Source organism: Anser brachyrhynchus (assembly GCF_964034855.1).
Source record: "Anser brachyrhynchus genome assembly, chromosome: 3".
NCBI classification, from domain to species: Eukaryota; Metazoa; Chordata; class Aves; order Anseriformes; family Anatidae; genus Anser; species Anser brachyrhynchus.
Genome location: NC_137696.1, coordinates 105,155,059 through 105,176,730, shown reverse-complemented (window position 1 = coordinate 105,176,730; position 21,672 = coordinate 105,155,059). Strand labels below are relative to the sequence as shown.

At 41.9% G+C, this 21,672-nt stretch overlaps 1 protein-coding gene across 1 annotated transcript; it reads left to right on the top strand.

Moving 5' to 3' along the window:
- The first annotated feature begins 17,733 nt into the window (after positions 1-17,733).
- On the top strand, positions 17,734-20,629 carry LOC308192090 (uncharacterized protein). The gene is made up of 3 exons (XM_080585275.1): positions 17,734-18,199; positions 18,807-18,914; positions 19,406-20,629. Exons 1-3 carry the CDS (start codon positions 18,143-18,145, stop codon positions 19,958-19,960), a joined length of 720 nt encoding a protein of 239 aa, XP_080441401.1. The 5' UTR covers positions 17,734-18,142; the 3' UTR covers positions 19,961-20,629.
- Positions 20,630-21,672: the final 1,043 nt, after the last annotated feature.

Below are 21,672 nucleotides of genomic sequence, written 5' to 3'. Positions count from 1 at the left end.
TTCTGATCTGGGCTCTGATACAAAATTTTCTTTATAGCCTTGAGCAGTTCACTTAATCTTTCTGCCTCGTATTCCACATCTGTGAATTATGAAGTTACCATATTCACCTAACTGTAAAGAAAGGTCATTGTTTCTCTCCTCCAAAAATATTTCCCTTAGGACAAACCTCACCTCACAGTCACATGAGAACTGGAATTTATCCTGTGGATTTTAAACCTTCGAGACTGGGTTAAAAGTTTGCAAGTTCTCAATGCTACAGAATTTCTCTCCACAGAATTACCCACTGGCAAGCTCAAAACCGGAATCCTGGGTACACACACTGTCTGACCATAGCACAGACCTGAATATAGATAAAGTGGGTGCTTAGTGAGCTCTTGCTTGAAGGTAGAAGGAAGACTACACTTGAAAGACAATATAGTCACAGCTCTTGCAGTTTGGAAGACACCCTCAATGCCTAAATTCCAGATCGTTACACTGGTGTATGATTTTATATCAAAAAAGCAGGTAGCTCACAAATACATACAAAAGGACAAGCACATATATATATTATACATATATTTAAATATATTTTTATGTTCTTTCATTGTGAAGCCATGAGCAGGTCTCTGGTTTTAGTCCTGCAGAAAATTCTGCAGTATGCTAATGCACTCAGTGCCCACTTTGTTCTACAGGAAACTTGTCTGTAGCCCACAAGAACATTCTACCAAAGAAATAGGATTTTTTTTTTCTTTCAAAATTTTAGCAATATTAAAAGCATATATTTTTGCATAGACTAGAAAGTTTACTCCACTTTTTGGTAATCCTTAAAGAGTCATTTCTTCTATTCCATAATCTTCCTAAATTACCATTTACTGCAGAGAATTATTGTGCTATCACAAGCTAACGGCTCATCAGCAGTCATGGGGTATTGACAGCTATGGGATGCTCCATAAACAACACCATTCAGAAATGCTCAAATGAGAGTATACTGGGCCTAGCTGGGATGGAGAATTTTTTCCAAAAAATCACCAAAATGAGAAAGATATATTCAGAGAAATTATCCTTAAACCAAGGAGCAGTGAGGAATGCAGAAGTTTCCCCATCCAGCTGTGAAGTCCCATACAGGCGTAGCCATGCTACCTCCACAACACGGTATCCCAAGTGCATTGGGAAAGGAAAAGGAGCTGCCAGCATCAAAAATTCACATCCTTCTCTTCCTCTGCACTGGCTAAAGACAATGGCCAAACAAAAAGGATTCGATCATTGTGAAAGGAGAAGTGCAGCTGTGATCTCTCCTCCCAAACTAATGCCATGATTGCATTTCTCTACAGCCTTTCCGTCCTTCTAACTTTTTTTTTTTTTTTAATTAAATGAGTCATACAGTGTACTGGCTACTACCCTCTGTTTCAGAGCTGGACATGAAAATTTTTAAATTCTACAAATCTATTTGATCATAAAACTGCTCTCAAGCTTTATGCATACTCTGATTTGTTCAGAAAGTTGGGGAGCAAAAGAGTGGAGCCTTTGACCTTCAGACCCTCGGTAGTCATCCAGTCAGTAAAAGTTACACGTAGCCTTTGTTTAGAATGGTGAACCTGCAATAAATATTCCCTTATGAGGGGGCAGATTCTAACTCAGAGGTCCCCAAACTATAAGCTTCTCAAACATATGTCTACTGGCTTTAGATCAGAAGTTTTTTAGGTTCTCTATCTTGCTAGAGGAACAGTAAATTAGTCTAAATGTGGTTTAATTGTTTTTATAATTTAATTTAAAATTCTGTTCTAAAAATAATCTTTATTAGTCTCTTTATTCTACTTATTCTACTCATTCTTTATATTTATTTTTACTGTTTGAGAAAACCATTATTTCTAATGTGTACTGTTGCCATCTAGTGTCAAAAATCAGCAGTGTATTTAAAGTTTTTGATTTTTAATGAGGTTAGGTTAGGTTATTTGTATGTCTCCACAATTTTTTTAATTAGTTTGATTCTCCTCTGTATCCATTCTTTTCAATTTATCAACCATGTGTGATAAAGACCACCCAACTTCCACCATGTCTACTGCATAACATCTCCAAGGCCAGCTAGGAATCAATGCTTGTGGTTTCATTTCTGCCACCTAGTCGTGGTTCACCATTTGGGAGCTATGGTGGGAACTGAAATTGTTCCTCAAGAACTGGGACAATGGCAATTGAAATTGTTCCTCAAGAACTGGGACAAACGTGATCTCCTGCAGGTGATCACAGAGGAACTAAATCTCACCTAACTAGATATGTTTACAAGGCAGACATTTACGTTTTAGGCTCCCTCTCTAGTCATTGGAAAGACATAGGCACTCTCAAAGACCAGTTCATCTCATCTTGGAGTAGAGATGTAAAACAGGTGAAATTATTGATGTGCCTAAAAATTGCCTATTTCCCCCCACTACATACACAGCAACAGATAGTAAGCTCATAGAATCATAGAGTATCCTGAGTTGGAAGGGACCCACAAGGATCATCGAGTCCAACTCCTGCCTCCACACAGGACCACCCAAAAATCAGACCATATGTCTGAGAGCATTGTCCAAATACTTCTTGAACTCCAGCAGGCTCGGTGCCATGACCACTGCCCTGGGGAGCCTGTTCCAGTGTCAAAGCTAGTGTGAGGATACTTAGAGCAGAGGTAGCTAAAGTCAGATAAGACAAACCTTAACAGACCTTAACTCACTCTCATAAGGTCTGGAAAAAAATTTACTAACCATCCAAATTGGGACTTAGGTCTCTCATTTAAATAGCCCTGTTCTGAATATTCCTTGTGAACGGTAATGAGATTTTGGAGTTATGTGCTCACTGAGGGCACCTCGTATCCTCTAAATCTTTTCTAATCATTTCAAGAGAGATCTATAGAGCACTGGCGGAGGAAGAACAATTTGATTACATAATTGATTAAAGTGAAGGTACAGCAAAGCTGCCAAGACAATCCTGTTAGGCCTGGAACCCTGAAGCACAACACAATCCAATAATTCATTATAATGGCAAGTAACTGGAGAAAAGGGATCCAGTTGTGGCATTTTCCTGTAATGTTTAGAAATACAGCAGAATAGTTTTTTTGTCTTTTTAAGCCAACATTTTTCATAGAATTGAATCCACATTAAAAGAGAAAATTTGGCTTGCCATAGTCCACTGGAGACTTGCCACTGATTTCAGCGCGATCAGGACTGCATTCTCAGTGTTACTGCTGCCTACTCTATCAAGTAACTAAAACTTATGGAGCACAGTGATATATGAAGGAGCATATGAGGTGAAAGCTTAAGCCAAAAGAGAGAGTGTCTTGGAAAGAGTAAGATTCAAGGAATGTGCAAATTTTTCCTCTCTTTTTGTGAAGTGTTCCTGCCTGACTATTAAATGTACACTCCCAGGTCTCATAATTCGTGGGACTCTCCAGTGCTTAAATTTCTGTGATGCAGTTAGCTGTGCTTCCATATGGCACAGCAGTGGCACTTAGTTGCTGTGATTAACTCTAAGGATTGGCTGGGAAGGTAAATGAAAAGGCACGCTTTCTGCTGAAGCAATTTGTCGGTGAAGCACCGCAAGCCATATGTTTCTCCATCTTCTTCCAAATATTTGTGCTGATGTTGCTAAAAGGCGATTTCATCCAAAGAAAAGGAGATGCATGATAGATTGTGCTGTGATAGATTAGTGAAAGTATATAGCACTTGCCTAATGTGTTTCCATCCTCCAAAATCTGTGCTTTACAACCACTGAAGTGCTGCTGTCGCTGGAATTCATCAGTCTATTCCTTCCACCAGTACTGCCAGTACTGCCCGTTACATTCCTGCTGTGTTGGAAGCTGTGAAGGTTCTGCTAACATCTCTCTTGACGGACTTTATGCTCAAAGCATGTACGTCTTACATAAAATAGTTTTTTTTTTTTTTTTTAAAAAAATCAGTTCAAAAAATAAATTCTCCAGCCTGGTCCAGACTTATTTGAAAAATCTTCTCTTTATCACTTCATAATGAACCTGATTCCTCTCTTTCTACCACATTTATATTGTCTCTGATACAATAAAAGATGTGGATTAGGATGCACTGGTCTTAGATGAGGAGGACAAAAACAGAACGTGCTCTATCACTTGTCTCATTCCTCCTTCTTCACCCAGAGGAAAGTTTTGCCAACTTCTGGATTCTTGCTATGAGCAAATGTGCATGTAGGTCAACTCCCTTAGCATTCAAGAAGGCTGCAAGACCAGAACATGCCAAGTACCAGGCTTTGCACCAGTCCCATGCTATATTACTAGCCATGCCATATTACTAGCCATGTTGACTACTGAGGGCAAAACTATGGGTGGAATCTATCTTCAGCATCCTCATAGGAAAGGCACTGGACTTTGGACAGTTTTGTCAGTGCTGGTTTACTTCCTACAATCTTGTGAACAGTACTTAGAGGTGGATGTTCTAGAATTAAGGGTGACTGAGCACTGGCACAGGTTGCCCAGAGAAGCTACGGAGTCTCCTCCTTGGAGATCTTCAAAAACCGGCTGGACATGGTCATGGGGAAGCTGCTCTGGGTGGACATGCTTGAGCAGGGTTGGACAAGATGGGCTCCAGAGGTCCTTTCCTACCTCAACCGCTCATGTGATTCTGTGACACCATGAAGTGCAGCTGCTGCAGGAGCCATGGGATGTGATTGAGGCTGAGCTGACAAACTGATGGGAGCTATTTGGAAAATATGCAGGCTAAATCTCCTTGTCCCCACATACATAAATGTTGCACTCTATAACCTGGGACTTTGACCGATTCTGTGTGCAGATATTTTGGCAAATAGCTTTTCCAGTGTGAAAGAACCATGTTATGGAATAACATAGCCTGCATCCAAGAGATGAAGCTGCTCCTCCTTAACATCTTATAGAATAAAAGTACCTTGGGGCCAGTCTTCACCCTGCCAACTTCTGATCAAAGTTACTGAGCCCAGTTCATCTCACAGATGTAATCTCTTCAGCATCACTTTTTTCCAGTTAAGATTAACACTCCCTAACATAGGTAGTATAACAAGCATGCAAGTGACTACTAGAGGAGTAAGCATCTAAAATGGTAGTTAAATCCAGATGCAACTTCGTCTTTCACTATAGGAACTCAACCTAGTACAGCTTTAAGGGTGAAAAAACACTTCTTCCCTTCCCCTCTTCCTTCCCCAACTCTCTGCTATGCCAAATACAATTGGTAGAGATCCCAACTCTGGAGCTGAAAGATCTAGCATCTACAATGTAAACAACTTCTTCCCTCATATTTTTTATTTAACTAAATATATAAAATATCACTGTGCTGGAACATAGAGACACAAAAATAGTACATGGGATGCGTTTACACTTTAGTACTGTCAGCAAATTTAATCAGGAAATCATCTCTTTAATATAAATGAATACAGGAAAACGATTAACTTTCTAATTTAGCAACAACAAATTTTAACATCCTTCAGACATGTAAATCAGAATGATGTGATTGCTCTCCTGATCGATAAGTAATTCCTGTATCCTCCCAAAGCTGAAGAATTAACATAAGGGTAGAAGTTAACAGCAACAATTAATTACTAGTACAATCATAGTATAGTACAAACATAAATACGTTCTTTTAAACATATTGATATAAATGTGATGAAGATCACCCAGAACAGAATTCTGCAGCGTGCAATCCTGTTGCCATTACTTAGGCAAAATTCATTGCAACTTCAGTTTAATTTTCACAGGTGCATGACAAATGGGACTTTATATGTCACAGATGATAAGGGATGTGATTGGGCCACCTTCAGTCAAGTTAGCTATATGTTTAATCAAATTGGCTACAACTCTTCTTCACTTCATGTTCTTCAAATTCCAGTTCTTCACATAAACCTACTGTTAGTAATAAGGAGTGACTGCTAACTTGCCCCCTTATTTAAATTCTTCAGCTTTGGCAGGGTAAAACACATACAGACTATTAAAGACAGCATATCTGTCTGATTTACATACTGCCCTCACATGCAGCTTTGCATACTGGTTGTTTTCTATAAAGGATCCTTAGGAGTTTTCCTTCAGGTTGTCTTTTCTACCAGATGCCATCATTGCAAAAGCTGCTGGAACATCCAGAGGCTGCAGAGTGACAGATCCAAACAGCGGGTGATGAGCTCTGCAGGGTGCTTTAAGTGCTGTGCATGCCCAGAGCTTCCTTTGGGGGATACTAGTGACATTCACTACAGAAGATCTGAGATGCCTGTTACATTGCTCTGATGTAAAAGGTGCCATTTTGCCAAGAAATTAATTTCCCAGGATGTTTCACATGACTGTGGATACAGCCATCGGGTACTTTTTTTTATTATTATTATTATATTTTTTTTTCCCCCAAAGGCCCACAGGATGATCCAGATGTGAAGCGCCTTATTTTCAAAAAAGCAGATAATGACCCAGTCTGAGGTGAAAATACACATCCTGGGCAGCTTTTTTCTCAGGTCAAAACTGGGAAAAGCAAAAGCCTCTACAAAAAAAAAAACAGAAGCCAACTGAAAGGTGATAGCCCACGAGCCTATGGTGATTTACTGTGTGTGTGCAAGTCCTTTGCTTTTTATTGAGGAGCAGCGTGAGACATGCAGTGTTGGAAAACTGGTAAGTCAAGGTAGGAAGAAAAAAGCAGAAGAAAGCAAAGAAAAAAATTGAAAATCAAGGAACTGTGGTTCTTGTTCCTTTCTCAGAGTTCTAAAAACATTTATTTATCCTTTAGGTGCAAATAAGTTGATCACTGCTGTGTGTTCATTTAATTAGGGTGCTTGCAGGAGAAAGATATATAAGTGATTCTTGCCTCTAGATGGTGGGATAACCGTACACCTAGCTATGCAAAGTCAGTCTAAATAGCATGCCTGATGCTATCAGCAAGACTATTCACATTGTTTATTGGTATTTGCTAGCATAAATTTCCAACTTGAAAGGCTCATTGCTCACTTCCTGCTGTTTCTGTAGGCTAGTATGGGTGTTAATGAGTCAGTTTTATCTTAATAGGCTTTTTAAATGATTTAATTCTTTGCATATTGCTTGTGTTTCAAATAATGAATGAAATCTATGTCTCTCAGCCCTATGTGCTTCTGACGATGACAATGCTTAGTTTAATTATAATCCTCCCTTTTCTATCAAACTACTTGTGTAAAAAAGAATTTTGCTATGCATAAGACCTTTGTCTGTTTCCTAAAAATTGCTATACCTTTCCATAGATTTTATACTTAAGATATCTATAAAATCATAACCAAAGTTTCCAAAAAGCAAGTGAAGAAATGTATACTCAGAATTAATAGTTCTAAATCTTGCTGAGATCTGGATAAAGTGACTGCTAAAGAGTCCTGCAATGTGCAATAGAATAGTCTCAAGAGAAACCTATTTGTGCCTCCGAATAAAATGTTGGTTTTTCTTGTTTCTTCTTGCAAGGAAAAAGAAAAGGAAAATGAAAAGAAAAAGAAAAAAAAAAGAAGAAAGGAGAAAGGAGAAAGGAGAAAGGAGAAAGGAGAAAGGAGAAAAAAAGAAGGAAACCTGATATTTGCCCAGATCTTTCATGACTGTTTCTGGTACTAGACTGGCTCTGAATTTAGCTATAAAGTTTACAACTGTACTGGCATATATGCAGTTGCTTTTTTCATGTATAAACAAGCCTGATTCATTTCCTTTGAAGTAAAGGTCAAAATCCTCCTTGACTCCACTGGGGTTTGGATGGCACTTAAAAAAAGCTGTCATACAAAGTGTTGTTCACACTAATACAGTAAGCAAAGAACAAATAACCAAACGCAGGAAGTTAACCCCACAAAACTTTATTGGAAAAACTCACAGTAACAATAAAAAGCTAGCACTTCAGATTCATTAGACAATGTGAACTTAGGGACCGTAATTAAATGGTGAGCAAGACTGTGAATAAGGACCTTAAATGTATATCGTGCTTCAATTTCACAAGTTACATTACTTTTCAAGGCTTTCTCCGTTTAGTACTTCCAAAGGAAATGCTTTACAACCATGGATCATTAGCATTACTAGTCATGAGGACTGCTAACAATGAGGTATAGAATTACTGATCATACACTAATCCCTGGTAGATTGCTGAGTAGCTAAATTACCCGTAAATACAGCAACCTATATAACAGTCAGCCTTCAGGTTTTACTTTTATTCACTAGAATTCATATCTTTCCCACAAAGGCTAAAATAATTCCATAACCCATCAATCTTATACCTTACCAGCTATGGGCTTTGTCAGCTTGCTCGCTGTTTCATCTCTGGGTCAGACTGAAAATCCATTGTTGTCACTCTCGTTCAGCAAAACAGCAAATCGATCTAACAGAAACAAGGGAAAATTTGTTAATTATAACCACAGTTTATTTCTCATAAAAGCCTAATAGGAAGGCTTACATACGGACTAAGAAATAAATAAATAAACAAACAAACAAATAAGCTAATTGCCAGCTGCTAGGAGAAGGTGATGAATTTTAAATATGACAGTGACTCCCTCTGGCCAAAGCCAGGAGCAGCCTTGAGCTCAGGAATTAACAATGTTTTTGAAGAGAAAGCCATCATAACTCAGAACCTCCTGAGAAAAGAGAGAGTGAAAATGGGAGATTTCAGAGTCTTACAGGACACCTGAAAGGGATGAAAGCATAAACTGTATCCATCTATTTGTCACTGCTAATGGCAGCAATAACACATCCCAAAGAAAGTAGCTATTAAAAACCAATCTGATACACAAAGAGTCTGTGATGACTCAGTGCCCCAAAGCCACCAAAACATTGCTTCCTGTCCCAAAGTCACATGACTTTGTTCTTGTTTTAAATCTTAGAATGAGGTAATAAACATAGCCCAGGGCACTAACTACCTTTGTAGTAAAAAATGAGCATCAGGGCGGAGCGTGCATCCCACAGCAGCAGGCATACTCCCCAGCAGGATTTACGATGCTCCAGTGTTCGTCATCTGATTATCCCCAAGACCTAATTCTGCTCTCTACAGAATTAGCTGTTTTCATTTCAGAAACTCACATTCTTCCTCTTATCCCTATCTCTTCCTAGACACGCCCCTCCTTTACCTTGTCAAAGTTGCAAGTACATGACACATGGAAACTGAAAAATATCACAAAGTCAAGAAGTTAAGCCATCCAACATGCAAAATTTCTCAGAGAAAATCTCCAGTAGGAACAGAAGATTATTCAGTTCTGAAAAATAGCATAGGTATAGAATCAAAGTAGTTGTAGTAAGAAATTGTTTACCTTGTTTTAGAAATTAATCTGGAGTCTGCTTATGTACATGGAAAGACAAATTGACTTCATGGGTTCTCAATATAATTTTTTCATTGTAAAAGACCTTTTTTTTTCGTTAATATGTGCATGCAATTCACTTCAGAAAGCAAATCTGAAATGGAAACTTTATTGAACTGGAACCACATTTCATTGACAACAGTGAGCTAAAATGTACTAACTGTGTGTATGTGCAACCAAGAAGACATTTAGTTTTATCTTGAATTACTGTAAATTAGGATTCTGCATCTCATGTGGATGAAATATTTAATTAAAACATTTGTTGTCTTCCATTAGATTTTTTGATAAATCAGAGAGACTGAGTCTGTCCTAACATTACCACAAGTAAGATAACATAAGCTGACTACCACAATCATTATTTACGGGTACTTCACCTGTATAAGCAAAAGCAGAGTAAAGCTCATTAACTTTCTTTCTTTAAAATGATTTCTTTTTTATTTCCTGAATGGTCCTGTTTTTCTGAATAATGTTACTGTTCTACCAGATACAGCTTCTGCTGTTGAGAGAAAGACATCTCACAGCATTAGTAATTTAAGATTTTTGTTTGTATCTTTGTCTTATTTTGGTTTTAATGCAATTCCATTAAACAGTAGCTATTTCACAATTTGCTAGACAGAATAGAAGTGTAATATGGGCAGACAATTTAATTACGAATAGATATACACAAGAAGGTCTGCAGGGAATTTTGTTCTCTTTTCCAGAACACTTCTCCAAGGTAATTTTTTATCCTTAGCATATCCTTCCACATTCTTACAGATCCTCCCATACTCCTATTGTCTACCAGTTGACCATGCATACACTATTCCATACTTCAGCTTGCTAAGGAGAATATGTTAATTCCAGATTTTTCCATTGGAAGTTGAAGTTAAATTTATAAACTATAATTTTTTGTTTCTTTTTTTTTTTCTTTTTAAATTAGACGTACCGTTTGTCCTTTTGAAATATTTCCCCAAATCTTCCATGTTTTCTATGTAACTGCTGGTATGTTTGAGATTGCTTACTGTCTGCACAACCCTATTTATCAGGTCCAGCCAAGCTGGTGAGCATCTCTAAAAACTCTCTAGTATCTTTATATCTTTTTCTGTCTCTGTCTTCCTATGGAAGCCTACCCTTTGCGGCTAGCAGTTCTGCTAGCTATCGTCTTTAGTTGAGGATTTCTGTAAACACCAATGCATATCACGTAGAACTGTAGAGCAGAATTTTTCTTAGTCTTCCTGTTACCTTTAGTACCTCTCATTCAGTTCCCGGCAGTCAGATTCAACTACATCACATAGCCCCTTTTATATACTGATTAAGCTTTTCTTTAAAATTAATTAGGTAACTTTGTTCCAAGTCTTCCTATGGGAAAGCCTGAGAGAGAGGAAAAGGAAGGAGAACCTCTCTCCTATACAGATTAGATGTCTTCACATTTCTAGATTAATTTTATATCTATTTTAATTATGATAACATTGTCTTCAGCTTTGATTTGTTTCCTCCTTGAGCTGTATGTCCCTAGCTTTTGCAACAGCAGTCACTTTCTCTTATGAACACATTTGAAACCACTGATCTAAAACAAATTATTGTTTTTATGGATGCAGACAAATACAGTAAAAACAGCTGGTGAGTTACAGAATCACAGAATCACAGTATTGTAGGGGTTGGAAGGAACCTTGAAAGATCATCGGGTCCAACGCCCCTGCCAAAGCAGGTTCCTTAGAGCAGGCTGCACAGGTAGGCGTCCAGACAGGCCTTGAATATCTCCAGAGAAGGAGACTCCACAACCTCCCCAGGCAGCCTGTTCCAGTGCTCCGTCACCCTCACTGTGAGGAAGTTCTTTCGCATGTTGGTGCGGAACTTCCTGTGATCCATCTTGTGGCCATTGCCCCTTGTCCTGTCCCCACAAACCCCTGAAAAGAGGTTGGCCAAATCCCTCTGTCTCCCACACCTCAGGTATTTATACACATTGATGAGATCCCCTCTCAGTCTTCTTTTCTCAAGGCTGAGCAGACCCAGGTCTCTCAGCCTTTCTTCATAGAGAAGATGGTTGAGGCCCCGTATCATCTTTGTGGCCCTCCGCTGGACTCTTTCCAGGAGATCCCTGTCTTTTTTGTACCGGAAAGCCCAGAACTGGACACAGCACTCCAGGTGAGGCCTGAGCAGGGCGGAGTAGAGGGGGAGGATAATCTCCCTTGGCTTGCTGCCCATGCTCTTTTTAATGCATCTCAGGGTGCCATTGGCCTTCTTGGCCACCAGGGCACACTGTCGTCTGTGCCATAATGACCACACGAAGGCCAGGGTTCGTTATGGATCCATAACTTCTACAACTTTATTGAGGGCATAACTTCAAATCCTCTTATTGAGGACAGGCTCCCTTCTTATACCATTTGCTCTACAGCAGTACTTTTCCACTAACTGTTCATTGGTCAACATCTTTGCCCGGCAACAACAAACACCCAGCAACTTCCATGTCTTAACGGCTGGAGAACAAGCAGTCCGAGACAGCAAGGCGTCTCCTGAATCACCCTTCTTTGTTCCTTCTAAACTGTTTACATTCCTCATGGCCTCCTTGTTAGGAGTCTATGTTATCACCAACCACGGGGCTTGTCGACCCCCATGGCCACACTCCCACAGTTGTCCGCCGTGTCCCCATGGTCCTTCTCTGCAGAATTCCTCTCCAGCAGGTCAGCCCCTCACCTGTACTTACGGTTATTCCTCCCCAGGTGCAAGACTACACTTGCTCTTGTTGAACCTCATCAGGTTCCTCTATGCCCAACTCTCCAGCCTGTCAAGGTCTTGCTAAATGGCAGCACAGACTTCTGGTGTGTCAGCCAGTCCTCCCAGCTTTGTATCATCAGCAAACTTGCTGAGGGTGGACTCTTCCTTCGTTCAGATCATTGATGAAGATGTTGAACAAAACTGGATGCAGTACCGACCCCTGGGGAACACTGCTAGTTACAGGCCTCCGACTAGACTCTGCACCACTGGTCACAACGCTCTGAGCTCTGCCAGTTAGCCAGTTCTCAATCCACCTCACTGTCCACCCATTTATCTGACACTTTCTAAGCTTCATTACAAGGATGTTGTGGGAGACAGTGTCAAAAGCCTTGCTGAAGTCAATACACACGTTACACAGAATCCACTACTCTCCCCTCATCTACCCAGGCAGAGATGACATCGTAGAAGGTTACCAGGTTGGTTAAGCGTGATTTCGCCTTGGTGAATCTATGTTGACTACTCCTGATAACCTTCTTCTCTTCTAATTGCTTGGAGATGGCAACCAGAACAAGTTGGTCCATCACCTTTCCAGGGACGGAGATGAAGCTGACTGGCCTGTAGTTGCCTGAATTCTCCTTGCCCTTTTTGAAGACTGGTGTCATGCTGGCTATCCTCCAGGCATCTGGGACCTCTTGCATTCTCCAAGACCTTTCAAAGATGATAGAGAATGGTTCAGCAATCACATCTGCCAGCACCCTCAGCACATGTGGGTGCATCCCATTGGGGTCCATGGATTTGTAATTTCTGTGCTAACTTTGCCTGAGTATTTCCAAGTTTCCTTGCTACAAATTCTAAGATTCTGCATTGACAGAGGAGAGAGACTTTCATGACTTCATGATAAACGATAACTTTTTTTTTCTATTTTAGGATAATTCAGAGTTTGTACATAAGCAGCTAGTGACTTAACTGCTATTCCTAATATTCCCCTGCTTCACAAAAGTATCACCATCATTTTTCTATGACTTCAGTCCTTCTTTATGGCAGCTGAAACACAATGCAGGAAAGTCCATAAGTATCTGAAAATGAAATCAATTTTGTGTGTTTGAACTGCTTCTAGTTGGTTGTATATATTCTTCAGAAAATTAGAACAGTATTTGGAAAAGCAGAACTTTTTTTTTGGTAAATGGCAGTTCTCAGAAGTACTAAATGAATCTGAAAAAAAAAACAGAAGGAAAAAGAAAAGGAAAAATAAGGAAAAGATAAGCAAAGAAAACAGAAAAAAAAATAAATGAATAATAATCATTTTGGGGGGAGAATTAATCTAGATATCTTGGAAGAGAGAGAAGAAACTGTCTAGCTGGACAAACCAAACCAGACCCAAATTCAGAACATACCAAACCAGGGGTAAATAACCAAGCAAAACCAAATAAGAAGTAAAAGATTTAGACAGAACAATATTAAAACAAATGAACACAGAAAAAAAGGTATATTAAAAAAAAAAAAATAAGACAGGGTAGTGTTCTCTAAAATGCACCAGAAAATCAGCGTAATTAAGAACATATATGACCTAGAACAACTTTAGGGTTTCAAGGTAACAAAAGTTTCCAAAACAGGAAGAAAGAAGCAACTCTGAATTATTCTTTTGAGTAAAAGTGATGCAATACAAAAGACCAGAAGAGTAGCAATAACATTCACTGCAAAATTGTTGTTTGAATACAGATGTGTTTTATCAGCCATGCTGACATTAGTAAATAAAATGGACTGGATACTATTCCCTAGGCTTGAAGCCAGCAGAGAGGGTATGGTTTGCTTCTGCAAATTATGACTGAACTCTGCTCCTCCCCTGAGTGGGACAGCTACATTCCATGCGCAGTTTTGCTGCTACAGAGATAGCCGATCTCATCGGAAACTCTTCTGAGACATCAGAAACTCTGCTTGCAGATGTTAGAAAGAACCAAACATCCCAACCTCCTGGCCCCTGCCCCAAGAAGAGTCCATCTCCAAGCTCTAGAGAAGGACTAGCTCCTAGAGAGACTGGGTGCACAGGACAGCAAGAGGGCGAGCACAAATGGTATGTGAGCGTGCACGAGTGAAGGGTGTGTGTTAAACTGGACACCAAGTTCTTTCTGGGAGAGGTTGTGCACCAACAACAGATTCTGCCCTGGGGAGTCTCTGGCCGGTCTTTTGGGGTAAGGAAAGCCGGGATGCCAGCTTGGTTGCCTTGGTTTCCGTATGCTCACAGGTGGAGACGGTAGTAACCTGGACACTGTGGACTGATTGTGTGCCCATAATGCAGACAGGCAGGTTAAAAGGCGGCGCCTCTTCCTGCGGTCATCACTTCTTGCAAGTGAGATTGTGACGGACGAGGTAGGATGAGGCTTTTCTCCAATGCGTACTGTGAACTGTCAATCAAGCTTCATGTTCGTTAGTCAAATGAGACCAGTGAATAAGAGAATGTTTAAATTTGCCTTCCTTTAAACAGGCACGCAATGTGTGCAGCGGTGTCACAAGAGGAAAATTCAACTGTGAAGAGCCAAGCGGTAAGATTCGCTCCTTATGAATACAAGAGTTCATGCATTTTTTTTTGGACATAGGTAGTCTAGTGCAAAGCCTGATACTGTTCATGTGATAAGTGGGTGGGAGGGGCCAATAGAAAAAAAATGAACTGCTGCAGATACACAAGGCTCTGTGTATCTGCAGAAGCAATTGCAAGCTCTTCAAGTGACGGTGTCAGAAGCGTGCAGCTAGCTCTCATGTGCACTGTCAGGGAGTCTTTAGTGGGGAAGAGATCCTCTAGTAACGTGGCCAGTGAATATTAGTCACCAGACAGAGGGAAGAATTGAAGCAGCTTCTGGTTCTCTCTCTCATATCCCTCTGCCTCCCTTCCCAGCATGGCCATACGAAAAAAAAAAAAAAAAAAAAGAAAAAAAAGAAAAAAAAAAGCAGCCAAGCCCTTAGATTTTGCCTTCCTCTGGGTCCTGGGGTCTGGACTGCAGCAGTTTGGAAGATGCATCGGCTTGAATGAGTTACAGCCCCCATGGGCAACAAGTTGGTCCTTCTCTCATAATGTGCATACTTTGCTGTCCCCTTCATTTAAGCAAGATAACTTTACAAGTGGCCAGCAGAAGTTAAGAAGTACAGTCAGCAAAGATGGTATGGAATGCTAAAGGCCATTGAAGCCCAACTCCGAATCTCTTTGGGTTTTCGTATTCCCCCAATTTTCTTCCTGCATTTTTGTAAAGGCTAAGAAGGCTCTACGAAGCTCAGGAAACAACTCAAATTACTGACAGTTTCAGATGTGCAGTCTCCATCAATATTTGACTTAAGAATGAATTGCCATCAGCATTCTGTAGTGATTTAAGCGACCATGAGCAAGTGGGGAAAGTGGCTTAAAGTCAGGCTGAGGCCTAAAGTCAAATTCTTTGCTGACAAGTGCACATGTCACAATGAAATTGCCTTCAGGAGTACCCTTGGACTGCAGAAACTTAGAGCTTCTCCTGTGCTTCTTCCTCCCCCATGAACTACTGCAGACCACTCAAATCCTGGTTAAATATTTGTCTCAAAACAAAGCAAGCAAATACAAAAGTCGTAACAACCCAACAACGCAGACTGAAGATCAGTCCGAAAGACAAGCTATGTCATGAGGTACCTGTTGCATTGGCAGGGCGCGATGGAGCTGCCCGACTTGACCCCACGGAAGGGCTCTGTGAAGCTCCTCAAGGAGAGATGGGAGTCCGCCAGTGCTCTGACACCCAGCCTGGCCTTCCAACGCCTGCCAGCCCCACGGTCCCTGGCACCAGAAAAAACCAGCCGTGGCAGCACCGTGGAGGAAGCCCTGGTAGACAGCGGTAGGGCGGACGTGATCAAGGAGGAGCCCCTGGGCAGCCCTCGTCAGGTCGAGACCTTCCCCATCACCGTCAAGGAGCTGCAGAGCCGCTATGAGACACTGGGTGGCAGGAAGGTGAGTACAGGAAGGTTATGCAGCTGAAAATGATTCCTACTCTCTCAGTGAGGACTTGTGATTCTAGCACTTTTTTCACCACAAGGAAAGCATGTGCACCTATGCCAAATAACCTTGTTTTGTAAGGAGACCACGGCAGATGGAAAGGGCAAGATACTGCTAAGCGTGATGGTGCGCTGAAATATCAGCTAAGCAGCACACGAATTCACAATTCACAGCCTGCAGTGTCACAGAAATTTACCCTAGAGCATTCTGGAGAGCACTACTGCCAGAACAGCACCCCCTTCCAATCTGCTGCCTCTTCACATCCTTTCTGCCCCCTGAAAACTGGCCTGCCTACTACCTGGCTCCTACCAGTAGCTTCCAACTCACATCCCCTCTATGTCTTCCAACAGGAAGCAGAAAGTGGGAGATGCTCACTGCCACCAGCACTGACTAGTCAGCCTCTGAGCCATACAGACATTTCTCTGATGGAGTCCAGTGTGAAAAGGGGGAGGGCAATCTTTGAGAAGATGTCCTCAGGAAAAGGACAGAACATCAACACTGAAGGTTAGCCTTACCACTTTGATCTGATTTCTTGCTTTAGTTCAATGCACTGTCTCTGATGTGACAAGGTGCAACCACACATCAGGGCAGCCCCCGGTTGCCCAGGGAGAGAATGTGGTGTTCTTATCAATGCAAAACAAGCTTTCCAGCTTTCTCCATTTGGTCTTTTGTATTACGAAGGAGTGTCTGATGCCTGTTAAATACCTTTTGAACAAAACACAGCAGAATGTTTTATGTTTTGAGAAGATAACTTTTGATGAAGATGACCCAAATCACAAATATGATATCAAAAATACGGGCAGCATTCATCAATTACCAAAAAGTGGTATCTTCATTTTCTCATTTGGTGAAGATAGTTTGGATTTGGCAAAGCGTTTCTTTGGTAACAACCTGTTAACTTTTATTTGTGGCTTTCTGGTTTCCACAAATCAAACACTCCGTACTTGATGTGTTGTAAAGTAGAAGTACGACACAGTTGCTAAAAAGTTGGCAATACCGTTCATTTTGCTTACTGCTTTTCTTTCAAGATTTGAAACACATGCACCCATCTCCCTCTCCTCAACTATAACGTCTATTTGTAGTTGCAGTAGGTGGTTGCAAAGCTGCAGGAGGACTTCCAGAAGAGAGCCCTCTCAACACTGGCAACATGCTGACGGACTTTCAGGAGAATGTCTTCTTGAAAGAAAAAATGGCTCTCTACCAGGCTGCCGTGTCCAAGGCAGAGAGCAGCAACTGCTTTGCCAATGTAAGATACCGATGTCTCATTATCTTCTTAATTCTACCTTTGCTTTGCACAGGGACAGATCATAACTGTCATTTCTACAAGCAAGCTGTCAGATGGACCATAGAGTGGATCAAAATTTCAGTCTGAAATCAGGAAACCTACATAGCAAACATAGTCATCCATCAGTCTCTGTCTCTACCAAATGAGATTTGTCTTGCTATATGCCTTTGGTCTTTTGGGCAATCCCCATTAATTCATGGAAGTACCCTTCCTTTTAGTCCACCTTTGCCTGAACTTCATGTATGAAGACCATAAGCGGGAGAGAGATAAGCATCGTGGTTACCCTATTTGCTCATGATGTCAAAACAAGGCAGTTTCTTTATCACAACAACTATTCTCTATCGCCAAATAATAAAACCGTATTCAGGAGAGCAGTGAATTTAGAGCTCTTGCTGCTGAAACTGAAGAATTTGAAATTACCGCATTATAAAACAGTTCAGGTGTGGGTGCTCAGGTATCCCAGAAGCCACCTAGGGGAAGCAGCCACCAGCCACACTCACCTTCTGAGTCCAGGTGCATGCAATTGCTGCCCACCGGCTTCTTTATTTCCTAATTGCCCCGGTGTATTCGGAGCAGATTCCTGCGGTTCTTTGGGCCGAGAAGGTTCCAATTCCCTCCTCCCAACGCTGCCAACAATGCAGCCATTAGCTCTCTCTCCCCAGAAGGAAGGACTGTAGGAAGCCTGACCCAACCAAACCATATTGAGAACACGTGAATTGCTTCATTTACGCTCTAGACCACATTGCCCTTTCTTGTTAAAATGCCTGCTACATTCTTACTGCAAATGGAAAACACCTGGCCTTATTTGATCACTCTAGACTTCAGAGGAAATCAAATCCTGCACTCTGCCTGGTGGCCTGGCTGCAGTGAGGAAACAGTTTGAGAAAGGGCAGATGACCCCTGCAAGGACCACCTTTGCTCGCTCTGAGCACCAGCACAAATCTGCAGAGGTAACAATGGCATTTTTAATACTAACAAATTAGGTCTGCCCTGCTAAAGAGCTCAAGGGAAAAATACCGTTATTTGCCTTGTTTTGGGATTCACCGTCCCTGGGGGTGTTCAAGGAAAGGTTGGACTTGGTGCTTAGGAACGTGCTTTAGTGGGTGCCATTGGTGGTAGGGGGATGGCTGGACCAATTGACCTTGGAGGTGTTTTCCAACCTTAGTGATTCTATGATACTGTGATCCTCTATGGTCCTCCTTAAACAGAGTAGACATGGAAAAATTTGCATCCCATTTTCTTTTCAACTTGCTAGGGTGTAAACTCTATACCTCCTCATGTTGTGTGGCTCTCTCAGCTGTTACACAGACACAGCTTGCACGTGTACGTCACGCTCTGACTTGCCCTCCTTGAGCCTCACCTAACTTTGACCAAACTTCTCGGTACATGGGATCCTTGTGGCACTTGTAACCCATTAAATCATCACGGTACACTGCCATAAAGGAACTGTTTGGGCCTACACCTCTTAAAGTAGAATTGTTTTGTGATATCCCTTCACAGGCAGAAACAAAAATCCAGGTTACTGTTAATAATGTGATTCTTTGTATTTGTCTTCAGGAGACCTCAAGTACCACTCAGCTCTCACTATCAAGCAGCACCAGGGAAGCTGAGTGTAGTGGAACAGCCTCCAAGGAAGGCCCAGTGGAAGCCTTTCAAACTCAAGAGGTAACTTTATCAATTAATAATTATGTCATTTGGCAGGTATACCGAGATGCCAATCCTTATTTGCTTTGCCTCTTACTCCAGCACTACTTGGTACAGCAAGATCTTGATGTTCTGCCGATAGCTACCCTCCTTTGGCAGTGCATAACAATGGTTTTAGGACGGTGTCCTATAGAGTGTTGTTTGACTGTGGTAATGAATGGGGCTTCCCATTCATACTTCTCTGTGACGTTTCGAAGACAGCAACAGAAATATGGAAAATTCTTACGTGTTGCTCTAAATCCTGCAGTAAATTGAAGGGTTTGTGCACAGGTTTCTCTTGGGGAGCAAGGAGTATTTAGCAGAGCCTGTAATTCAGCAAGCACTTCTACTATGTGACAAACACAATTAAAAATAGAACTCAAACACTTGTGCTTTTCCTTTCCTTCTCTGATGAAGGCAGCCTCTTCTTTCCTTGTTTTCAGTCTCTAAAAGTCTATGTTTTCTGTCACCAGTTTCTCAGATGCACAGAAACTGTCAACTTGAGGAAAAGTGAAGACAAAGGTCAAAAAGGTGTGGGTTATCTGGACCAGACAATTCAACTGGCAGAGATGAGAGAAACACTACACCAGCCCAAAAGCACAACGCTGTCTGCTGCTTCCAAAATAAGAGCCATTAATGCGATCATCAAGAACCACGCACATTCTGTAAGACGGCCACATCACCAAGGAGCTGCTGGTCTGCCAGTCCCAAATGTCGTTGAAGGAGAAAATCCAAAGTGTCAAAGAGGTGAAATCTGTTCAGAGGAGGTGCTCCCTAAGCCTACAGAGCCGCAGATGAGGGAGCCACTGAGACAGCCCAAAAGCAAAATCAATTCTGCGGCTTCCAGAATTAAGGCTATCAATGAAATTCACAGAAATCAGAAACATTCTCAAAGACATCCAAAGCAGGAAGGAGCTGCTTTTCTGGCAGAGAACGTGCAAGGGTTCAAAACCACAAAATCCGACATAGAGAACAAAGACGCCAGCTTCACGGTCTATGTGTTGTGCAGTAATGCACAACAAGTTTAAAATAAAAAGGTGAAATGACTTAAAACTAATAGACTTGTCTGAACTTTTTCTGCCTGTCTCTCTGGCTAGGAGTCTCAGCAGTCTTCTGCCATCTCTCTTTGGCAAAGACATGTTTGAAAAGAAAAAACTAAAAATCACAATCAGGGAAAGAGCTCTGGATCTCCAAAGTACCAATCTGCAGGTCTTATATGCAGGCTACCATTATGTCAGGATAACAACAATCTGCTGCCCAGGAAGATTAATCTTACTTTGAATTCAGTAGACACTGCAATACTATGCTCCTCAGAAAATCAGCTTACATTTGAGACCTGCTTTTCATCCCAAAAGGTGGATTCTTCTGCTATCAGAAAGGTGCCATTAAACACTGTCACCACCAGAGCAACACACAGACTAAATGGATATGTAGTTGAGACCAGGGGGAAAGGGGACCACTGTAGAACAATGAGTCCAATCGTAAGGTCCATAAACCCTTGCACAAGTTGCTTCCAGTCAGTAGAAAACTACCTGTTACTCCTCAACATCAGAAACTCTGCTTGCAGATGTTAGAAAGAACCAAACATTCCAACCTCCTGGCCCCTGCCCCAACAAGAGTCCATCTCCAAGCTCTAGAGAAGGACTAACTCCTAGAAAGACTGGGTGCACAGGACAGCAAGAGAGCGAGCACAAATGGTATGTGAGCATGCGTGAGTGAAGGGTGTGCGTGAGCATAGGCCTTTTCCTTTCCCACAGCATCCCTACCGGCACGATGCTATGGAGCCTCTGGGACCCTGAGCCACAGCTGCACAAGTCTGGTGGTGCCCTGTGACGACAAGGATCACAGAATCACAGAATTGTATTGGTTGGAAGGGACCTCCAGAGATCATCGGGCCCAACCCCCCTGCCAAAGCAGGTTCCTTAGAGCAGGCTGCACAGGTAGGTGTCCAGACAGGCCTTGAATATCTCCAGAAAAGGAAACTCCACAACCTCCCCAGGCAGCCTGTTCCAGTGCTCCATCACCCTCACCATGAAGAAGTTCTTTCGTACGTTGGTGTGGAACTTCCTGTGATCCATTTTGTGGTCATTGCCCCTTGTCCTGTCCCCACAGACCACTGAAAAGAGGTTGTCCATATCGCTTTGTGTCCCACACTTTAGGTATTTATCAACATTGATAAGATCCCCTCTCAGTCTTCTTTTCTCAAGGCTGAACAGACCCAGGTCTCTCAGCCTTTCCTCATAGGGAAGATGCTCCAGGCCCCGTATCATCTTTGTGGCCCTCCGCTGGACTCTTTCCAGGAGATCCCTGTATTTTTTGTACCGGGGAGCCCAGAACTGGACACAGTACTCCAGGTGAGGCCTGACCAGGGCAGAGTAGAGGGGGAGGATCACCTCCCTTGACCTGCTGGCCATGCTCCTTTTAATGCATGCCAGGATCCCATTAGCCTTCTTGGCCACCAGGGCACACTGCTGGCTCATGGTCAACCTGTCATCCACCAGGACCCCCAGGTCCCTCTCCTCAGAGCTCCTCTCCAGCAGGTCGCCCCCCAGCCTGCACTGATACGTGTGGTTGTTCCTTCCCAGGTGCAGGACTCTACACTTGCTCTTATTAAACCTCATTTGGTTTCTTCCTGCCCATCTTCCCAGCCAGTCCAGGTCTCGCTGAATGGCAGTACAGCCTTCTGGTGTGTCAGCCACTCAAATTCAATTACCAATTCAAGTCTCCTCCTAAAACTTGT